The sequence below is a fragment of the Streptopelia decaocto genome (assembly GCF_964273445.1).
Source record: "Streptopelia decaocto genome assembly, chromosome: 27".
NCBI classification, from domain to species: domain Eukaryota; kingdom Metazoa; phylum Chordata; class Aves; order Columbiformes; family Columbidae; genus Streptopelia; species Streptopelia decaocto.
Window position 1 is genome coordinate 1,471,228 of NC_138682.1, and position 9,969 is coordinate 1,481,196.

The 9,969-nt window shown below is 59.3% G+C and overlaps 1 protein-coding gene across 1 annotated transcript; it reads left to right on the plus strand.

Moving 5' to 3' along the window:
- Positions 1-5,208: 5,208 nt before the first annotated feature.
- NEUROD4 (neuronal differentiation 4) lies at positions 5,209-6,204 on the plus strand (the record flags this gene model as incomplete). The annotated part of the gene is made up of 1 exon (XM_082073736.1): positions 5,209-6,204. The coding sequence occupies one exon, from the start codon at positions 5,209-5,211 to the stop codon at positions 6,202-6,204; it is 996 nt and encodes a 331-aa protein (XP_081929862.1).
- Positions 6,205-9,969: the final 3,765 nt, after the last annotated feature.

Genomic DNA, 9,969 nt, shown 5'->3' on the forward strand with positions numbered 1-9,969 from the left:
TCTCCAGATGTCCCGGGGATTATGAGGTCTGTTCCTCATGGGCTGTGCTGCTCAGAGAGGGAAACTGAGGCCCAGGATGAGCAGGAAGGGCTGGGACTATGTGGGGTGATGGGGACGACCCAGAGCCCCAAGTGCTGGGGAATGGAGAAATAGGGGGGGATGTGGGGTGGTGGGAAGGTGATTGGGGAGGGGATGAGATGTAGGACATGAGGGTGACAACCCATGAGAGGTGGGGGGGTTAAATGTGGGATGGAGGACGCCTGGGAGGGACAGACAGACACCTCGGGGACACCCAGCACCCACTTGGGATGGGGCGGGGGGGCTGCACCCCCACCCCAGCCACAGCCCCCCACTCTCTGCCCACCCAGGTCCCCGGGGCTGGTTCTGGGAGGGGGGAGCGGGACGGTTGAACATCTTGCACGAACGGTCCCGCTGTCACCCCACCAGATGCCGTGTCCCCGCACAATGGCATTAGCCAGCGGCACGTGGCCGCGGGACAATGCTCCCGCCACCGCCCCGCTCGCTCCGGGGGTCACCGCCATCCGGGGGCCACCGCCGGCTCCCTGGGGGGACGTTTCGCCGTGTGTCCCCCCTACTCTTTGTGCGGGTGCCGGGACCTGTTGGAGCCATCTGTCAGGGAGGGGACGAAGCCACCGCCGAGCCGGGCAGTTGTGGCAACAGGCAGATTTATTGGCCGCAATCTGTTCCTGCCGGCCCGGCCCGGTGCTGGGAAGTCAGCCATGGATCCACTAATGAATTAATTAGTATTCCCTGTAATCCCAGGCTGCCAAAGACATGATTGCGAGTGCTCTAAATTAATGGGAAGGGTCCTGGGGGCTGGCGCGGGAAGGGACGCTCCCATGCAGTGATGCTGAGCTCTAGGACCAGAGTCCGGGCAGAGATGGAGAGGGGGGGGATGGCTTTTTTTTGGGGGGGGGATGACTTTTGGGGTGCCACTGCCACCCTCAACCCAGCCCCTTTGCCAGCATGGGCGGCCGCAGTCCCCACGCTTGGAGGAGATGGGGGGCAGAGCAAAGCAACCTGTAACACCTGGTTCTTAATTAACGGGGGGTCTTTTCCCATCGCCCCCATCTTGCCAACCGGGGGCTGTGGAGCCCGGGGCCCCTTGTCTTAGCTCTGCCGGGCCCCTTCTGGCTGGACCAGCTGCTAATTATCCCCCCTTTGCTCTCTCGTTACAGCTGGGAGGGAGCTGCGTCTCCCCACCATGCTGACCCCAACACCTGGACCCCCCCACCCAAGGCCCCAGCATCACCATGGGGGTGCCCCTCCAGGGGTGCTCACTGAGGGGTGCACATCCAGGGGCACCCATCCAGAGGTGTTCATCGAGGGGTGCACATGCAGGGGTCCCCATCCAGGGGTGCCCATATTTAGATGCCCATCTAGGGGTGCTCATCTAGGGGTGCTTGTCCAGGGGTCCCCACCCAGGGCCGCTCATGCAGGGTCCCCATTCAGCGGTGCCCATCAAGAGGTTTCCATTTTTGGATGTCCGTCTAGGGTCCCCATCCCAGGGCGCTCATGCAAGGGTGCTGGTCCAGGGATGCCGATCCAAGGATGCTCACCCATGGGTGCTCATCCAGGGGTGCCCATCTAGGGTCCCCATCCAGCGGTGCCCATCCAGGGGTGCTCATTGAGGGGTGCTGATTCGGGGGTGCTCATGCAGGGTCCCCATCCAGAGGTGCTCATTTTGGGGTGCTCATCTAGGAGTCCCCATCTTAGGTGTCCATCCAGGGGTGCTCATCGAGGGGTACCCATCCAGGGTCCCCTTTCTAGGATGTCCATACCAGGGTGCTGGTCCAGGGATGCTCACCAAGGGTGCCCACCCAGGGGTGCTCACCTATGGGTGCCCATCCAGAGATGCCCACCCAGGGGTGCTCATGCAGGGGTGCCCATCTTGGGTGTTCATCCACGGGTTCCCATCTAGGATGCCCATCCCAGGACGTTCATCCCAAGGTGCTCATCCAAGGGTGCCCACCCAGGGGTGCCCATCCAGGGGACCCCACCCAGCGCACCCACCCAGGGACACTCGCCTACAGGTGCCCGCCCAGGGATGCCCGGTGACTTGGGTGCCCACCCGGGGACACCCACGCAGGGATGCCCGGGGGTGCCGTCGGGGTCCCGGGGCGGGGGGGGGGGGGGGGCGGGAGGAGCCAGGCTCGGCCACCTCCCCCCGTGGGAGGAGCCACGCGGGATCCGTGGCCGGGCAGGAGCCGCCGGCAGCGCGGAGCTCTCAAAGCCGCCGGGAGCGGAGCTGCCGCCGGTGCCGGTGCCGCCGCCGCGGGAGCTGCGCGACCCTCGGGGCTGGAGCACCATGTGCCCGGGCAAGTGACAGCGGGAACACGCTCCGGTGCCCAGGTAAGGGCGGACCGGGACCTCCGGGGGTGACCCGACGGGACGCCCCCTCCGACGGGGCTCCCCTGCCACTCGGTGCTGCCGGTTCTCCGGGCGACCCTCGGGGACAACGCGGGGGGATCTGCCCCGGCCGGGGAGCAGCGGGACACGGTCCCGGGTGGGGTTTGTGCCCTCCGAGCGGGGATGAGCCGCCGGGGGTGCGGGATGGAACCGGCGGCACCGAGCCCCAGCCGACCCCCGGCTCCCCGCAGCCGCCGGCGATGGAGCCGCAGCCCCGGGGGCGGGGGGGACCCCTGTGCTGGGGGCTCTGCCCCCTCCCCAGCCTCGGGGCTGGGCACCCTCTCGCAGCGGGTCCGGCTGTCGCTGGGGATGGAGGTGATGAAGGTGATGGGGGGATGAAGGACCTGCTCCAACACCCGGGTTTTGTTGCTCCGCTCCCAGGGTTGGGGACCCCGGTGCTCTGCAAGCGCAGCCCCTTCCCCAGCGAGTCCTGCCCGGGGCCAGGACCCCAGCAGGGGGGACACCAGCCTGTCCCCCCCCACTTCTCCCCCTTTTCCAGGTGTGGAAGCTGCAGGGCTCCCCTCGAGCGCTGTGCGCCCCCTCTCCCCTGCCCCAGTTGGGCTGGGATTGGACCATGAGTGGGACTGGAAGCTCTGGGCAGCCCTGGGTGACACCGATGTCCCTGTCGCCACCCAGATGGCCATGCCGGAGCTGCTGGAGCAGCCGTGGGGCTTTTCATCCGCCCCCTAGCCAGAGCGCACCGGCTGAGCCGCATCCTCCTGTGTTCCCAGGCAGGACACGGCGCAGCACTCTCCACTAAATCCTGATTTTCATGGTCTGCTTGGGGGTGTCTTGTCCATCTCCGTGATGAATTCCCACCCCAGCTGCCCATTTTTATCCCTGGCTCTTGTGCCAGCATCTTTTCTGCATCCTCCTCCTCAGCCCTCTGGGTTTCTGCTGCTTTGGGTGGTCCCGTCCAGGGTCAGGATCTTCATCCCAGGGGCTGGTCAGGTTGTCCTGGACCAACTGTCCACATCTGGGGCATCGAGTCCCTTGAAAGGAAACCAGAGAAGGAGTTGAACAGAGTCATTTTGGGATGGGAGCTGGGTGCCTGGTGGCACAAAGGGAAATCATCTCCCTCTGTGTTAAGCTGAGCCAGCCCTACTTGAAAATTAAGTTTTTTATTACTTTTACTGCAAGGAGTTGGTTGTGGTTCTTCCAGACAATGTGGGATGGAGATGTTTGAAAACAAGAGGTGTCCAAAATAAGGGGCTGGACAAGTTTTCCATTCCAGAGTGGGTCCCCACCGTCTCCTTGCTTGGGAAACTGGGCAACTACCAAAGCGACTTTGTCAGGCAACTCCCTCTTTGTCTGCTTTTCTCCCCTTTAAAAAATAATTATCAATATTCTGGAGAAAGAGAGCAAAACTCCTGCAAATTCAAGCTGGATTTCCAAAGAGACAAGTTTCTAGAATCCCATGGAACTGCTGTGCCATGAAGTGCAGGGAAGGGGGAGAAGATGCTGGACCGGGGAGGGACTGGAGCTGTGGGCAGGGATTATAGAATCACAGATGGTTTGGGTTGGAGGGACCGTCCCAGCTCCCCCAGTGCCACCCCTGCCATGAGCAGGGACATCGTCACCAGTTGCTCAGAGCCCCGTCCAGCCTGGCCTGGGATGTCTCCAGGGATGGGACATGGGATGCTGCTTTTGGGACAGGTCCCCAAGGCTGGAGGGACAGGAAGCCTCCTCAGGGGTGGCTGGAGCAGATCTACAGCCATTCCTGGGCTGCAAAGTGGGTGCAGACCTGTGGTCCCACCAGGGTGCTGGCAGAAGGTGTTTGGACCTGGTTCAGCCAGACCCATCCATTCATCCCAAAGGTCCTTCACCACCTCTGACCCTGGATTTCCGAGCATCTGACAGACCCCAGTGACTCTGCAAAGAGTTAATTGGGGCCACATGGTCCTCTGGGGATACGAAGGCTGCGCACAGCAATTAACACCCTAATCCAGCCTGCAAGCCCCATCACGCATATTAAAAGTGGGATTTTCTGCGTGGGGTGGACGGGGCAGTGGGGCCGGGGCTTGGGCAGCACACTTTCAGCAAAGCTGCTTAGATACTAAGCTTTATTAAATGAGTCAGGCACGATGACAGGATTTGGGGGGGCTGATTAACATGAAACTCGGGCTGTTTTGTGCAGTGGGACCGTGGTCGTTATGGCAAAGGAAGGTTCAAGCAAAGGTGCCCAGGTTAGGAAAGCTCAGGCAGGAAAATACCCAGCGGCAGCTCAGCAGAGGAACTTCACTTTAGGATTCCCTTTTGCAACCCACAACGTGACAAGCAGGGTTGAAGCCATGAGAGGGGGGACTCGTCGAATTATTATAGAATCACAGAATCATTTTGGTTGGAAAAGCCCCTCAAGACCAACCGTTCACCCAACCCTATCACAACCCCATGTCCTGAGAACCTCATGTCCGTCTGTCCAACCCTCCAGGGATGGTGACTCCAGCACTGCCCTGGGCAGCCTGTTCAATGCCCCACAGCCCTTTGGGGAAGAAATTAATAACCTTAAAATGGAATTGTTGGAAGCCCTGGCAAAGAGTTGCTGGGCCCCGGGGAGACACTTCAATGGCTCCCAAAAAACAAGCAGAAACTATTGTAGATAGGTAAACAGATAGATGATGGATACTTGCATTCTGTAGGTACTGTTAGAGGACTGAAAGCAGTTGTTGTCTGTGGAAGATGATTTGGAGCTCAGTTCCTAATGCCCTCAACATGTTGAGTGATGCTTCTGCTGGATTTCGTTAACATCTCGTTGTCCCTTCGTTGCAGAGATCAGAGATGACCAAGACGTATGCCAAGCCCAAAGAGATGGCGGAGCTCGTGAGCACCCAAGTCTGGATGGACGACACGTTGAGCTCCAAAGATGAGCTGAAGGACGAGGACGGCAGGCAAGGTCCTTTCGGATTGATGCCCGGCTTGAACGAAGAGCACGACAGCATTGAGGAAGAAGAGGAGGAAGAGGATGATGGGGAAAAGCCCAAGAGAAGAGGACCAAAGAAGAAGAAAATGACCAAGGCGAGGCTGGAGCGGTTCAGGGCCCGGCGGGTGAAGGCCAATGCCCGGGAGCGCACGCGGATGCACGGGCTGAACGATGCTCTGGACAACCTCAGGAGGGTGATGCCCTGCTACTCCAAGACTCAGAAGTTGTCCAAGATCGAGACGCTGAGGCTCGCAAGAAACTACATCTGGGCTCTGTCGGAGGTGCTGGAGACAGGGCAGACCCCCGAAGGGAAGAGCTTTGTGGAGATGCTCTGCAAGGGCTTGTCCCAGCCCACCAGCAACCTGGTGGCTGGTTGTCTGCAGTTGGGACCACAGACCTTGTTCCTGGAGAAGCATGAGGAGAAGTCCCCAGTGTGTGAATCAGCCATCTCCAGCCACCCCTTCACCTACCAGTCCCCGGGGCTCCCCAGCCCACCCTACGGGACCATGGAGACGCATCTGCTGCATTTGAAGCCACCGACGTTCAAGAGCTTGGTGGATGCTTCCTTTGGAAACCACCCCTCTGACTGCACCACTCCCCCCTACGAGGGTCCCCTGACGCCACCCCTGAGCATCAGCGGGAACTTCTCCTTGAAGCAAGATGGTTCTCCAGACCTGGAGAAGTCCTACACCTTCATGGCCCACTATCCGTCGGTCAGCCTGGCTGGAGCACACGGACATGCCTCCCACTTCCAGACCACAGTGCCCCGCTATGAGATCCCCATAGACATGAGCTACGAGTCCTACCCGCACCATGTGGCCGGGCCTCAGCTCAACGCCATCTTCAACGAGTAGCAAAGCAGAGTTAGACCCAAATTCTTGACGCAGAGAGAAGTTCGGGTATCACCACGGGGTGAGAGACTTCTGAGCATCTCTGCAGGACGTTGCTGTGGAAGGTTCAGCCGTCCCTCCTGTCCTCTCCCAACAGGTCTGCGCTGGTGCCACCTTGTTGACATCGGAGCTGTCCCCAGGAGCCATGTGAACCTTTCCTTCCACCGCCAAGAGCTGAGCCATTGCCTCCTCCTCCTTCTCCCCTAGAGATGCTCATGAAGGTGGCTTCAACCTGCAGGACTTTCCTCCTGAACGCACTCCAGCACTTGGGATCGGCCATTGCCAAGATGTCACGGCTCCTTCTCCTCCGTCCTTGGGGTGGGGGGGTGTGGGCATACCTCTGTCTCACATTGGGGATGGACAAGCCCCTCCTGCCCCTTGGGATGACTGATTCCCCTTCCACACACTCCAATGGGTTCATGGTTTTCTGTGATGGAAAAGGTGGGAATGATCTGGACCATTTGCAGAAGACCAATGTGGTTGCTCCTCCTTGACGCTTCCCACCCCATGCAGAACATTTTCTTTGCTGCCACCCTATCATCCAGGGACAGCATGGTCCAGCCAGGCTCAGAGCTTCTCATGATGGTTCCTCCTGTCCTCTTCTGAGCCTCAGACCTCACCCGTGACCTACAACCAGCATGAGGTTATCAGCACATGGATCCTGGAATCGCGTTAAGGGACAGCTGACCTTCCAGAGCACCCACGGCCCCGCTGGACGAGGAGTTCTCAGCTGAACCTTTGCTCCTGGCTTGGACCACGTCTTCTTACGGTTCGTAGCGTCGCTCATCACGATCCGTGTCCTGCAGACATCCCGGAAAAAGAAGCGTGTCTTAATTTCCTCTTTTATTTATTATTTACTATGTGCACGTGGGGGGGGGGTCTAATTTATTTCCTTCCATTTTACATGAGATGTGGAATGTGCTGAATAACCTCCTCATTTCCCGGTTGACTTCCAGGTCCTTAGGTGGAGTTAGCTTTGTGGAGACGTGTGGTTCTTGCAGTGCTGTTGCTCCAGGACTATTTATTAGCCATTATTTATTTAATTTATTTGCTTCCTGCCCTCATCTTCTACTTTCTGGTGATGGAAACCAAGTATTTAACCAAGAGGTTGCATATTTAATGTCGAACTACATATTTAACATGGCCATTTCTTGGGTTTTTGGAGGCTGCTTGTGCCCAGCAGCTCCCAACTCATCCCTTGTATTTCTAGATGAGCAATAATTTCCAAAGGCTATGCAAATATTTTTGTTTTCGAGAAAATCCAGGCAACTATTTTTGATGTCCTGCTGGCCAAACCTCCATGTTTTGCAGAGGTGTTTTGTATAGAGTCGGGAATTTGGAAATGACTTGAGCTTCGGAGCTCCCTGCCCAGGCCCTGGGGCTCGGGGGCTTCTCTTTTGTACTGAGAGCAGATGCTTATCCTTTTGTAAAGAGAGCAGAGTTGGGTTTTTAGCTTAAATAAAGTTGTGGTCTTGTTTCAAGCAGCATCACCGCAGGGCTGATGTCTCCTTTTCTGTGGTTTTCAGAGTGGTGGTGGTGAGGGGCAACCAAAGGATCTGAAATTCCCCCCGTGTTGGGGTCCAGCTGGGATCCCCAATGTAAGATCATTGAGTCCAACTGTTCCCCACCCCAGCACTGCCCCATGTCCTGACAACCTCATGTCCGTCTGTCCAACCCTCCAGGGATGGTGACTCCAGCACTGCCCTGGGCAGCCTGTTCAATGCCCCACAGCCCTTTGGGGAAGAAATTGTTCCCCAGATCCAACCTCAACCTCCCCCGCATGTCACACACGTGCTCACACACACGTGCGTGTGCACCTCCATGGCTGTGCACACACCAGCATCACGTGCGCGGACAACCCTTTGCACACGTGCACGCTGGGACACATATGCGCCAATGCACTCTCCTGCGTGTGCACACGCTTGTGAGCAATGCACAAATGCACACATGGAGGTGTGCACGTGCAAACAGCCACACACATGGGTTGGCTTGGCCATGCAGAGGCGCTGGGACTTGCCCCGCTTGGACGGCACAGGGGACACCGGCGTCCTGACTTCACCCTGCTGCAAACATCGTGACCTCGAGTCCTCATTTCCCAGCTGTGCTGAAAGCCCCAAACAACTTCTGGCTGCTGTTGAGACCTCCCCCCGCGGCCCCTCACGCGGGACCCCGTGCTCCACGTGTCCTCGCACGCCGCGGTGTCTCGCCGTCCCCCGGCCCCGCGCGCCGGCTGCTGCCGGGAGCCCGGTGGGAGCTGCCGAGCGGCTCGTCCCCGCAAGCTGTGCCTGGCACGTGGAGCGAGCGGGGGCTCTCTGGGGGGACCTGCAGCTGCAGCCGCGCTGCAAAGGGCTGGGGAGACCCTGCGGCCCCAAGTGGGGACGGGGCTGAGGGGCACGGGGGGAGTGAGCTGGGCAGGAGGAGAGGAGAGCTTGTGTGTCCCTGAGCAAGGGCGGGTCATTGGATTTGGGAGTGGGCTTGGAATGCACCTTCCTGGGGATACACCTACCTGGGGATGAACCTACCTGGGATGCACCTACCTGGGGATGCACTTACCTGGGGATGCACTTACCTGGGGATGCACCTACCTGGGGATGCACCTATCTGGGGATGCAGCTACCTGGGGATGCAGCTACCTTGGGATGCATCTGCATGAGGGTGCACCTACCTGGGGATGTATCTACCTGAGGATGCACTTACCTGGGGATGCACCTACCTGGGGATGCACTTACCTGGGGATGCACCTACCTGGGGATGCACCTACCTGGGGATGCTTTTACTTGGGGATCCACTTGGGGATCCTTTCACCTGGGGATTTATCTACCTGGGGATGCGCCTACCCAGGGATGCAACTACCTGAGGATGCACCTACCTGGGGATGAACGTACTTGAGAATGCATTCACCTGGGGATGCACCTACCTGGGGATGATTTTACCTGGGGATGTACCTACCAGGGGATGCACCTACCTGGGGATGCACCCACCCAGGGATGCTTTTCCCTGTGGATATTGTTACCTGGGGGTGCACCCACCTGGGGCTGGCTCTTTCCCTGCCCTGCTCTGCAGCCTGTGGAACTGAGAGCCCCTTTCCCAGCATGTCCGCACAGCATGGCTGCGCACACACAGCAACGCTCTGGGAGCAGTGGGATGAGGCAGTGGCCGGCTGCCCGCTGGTGCCCAGGGTCCAGCTGTGCCCCCGGCCCCCCCAGCCTTTGGCTCGCTGGCCAGTGGCCAAGCCCAGCGCGGTGCCAAGTCCCCCGGGCGCGTGTGCGCCCGACAGCCGGGGAATCGTCCTTTCCAGCAGCCCCAGCCTGTGCCAAGAGGGCAGGGAGCTGTGCCAGGCGGGGGCAAACGCTGCCCTGCTGCTGCGCTGGCCCCCGGCGAGAGCACAGCTGGCCCTGGGACGCGAGGGGACATCCCTGTGTGTGTGTGTGCAGCAGGGTGAGGGGTCTCTCATCTGCTCCGGGGTCCTGGCTCCACCGGTTGGTACTCGGGGTTGTTTAAATCCCCTGTATCTCTGCAGGACACGGGGGTTTGGCACTGCTGAGGAGCTGGGAACTGGCGCACTCACTGTACCACATGCTCCCCAGCACAGCCTGGGAGTCAACAGGGAGTCACAGAATCATTTTGGTTGGAAAAGCCCCTCAAGATCATCAAGTCCAACCATTCCCCACCCCAGCACTGCCCCATGTCCTGAGAACCTCATGTCTGTCTGTCCAGCCCTCCAGGGAT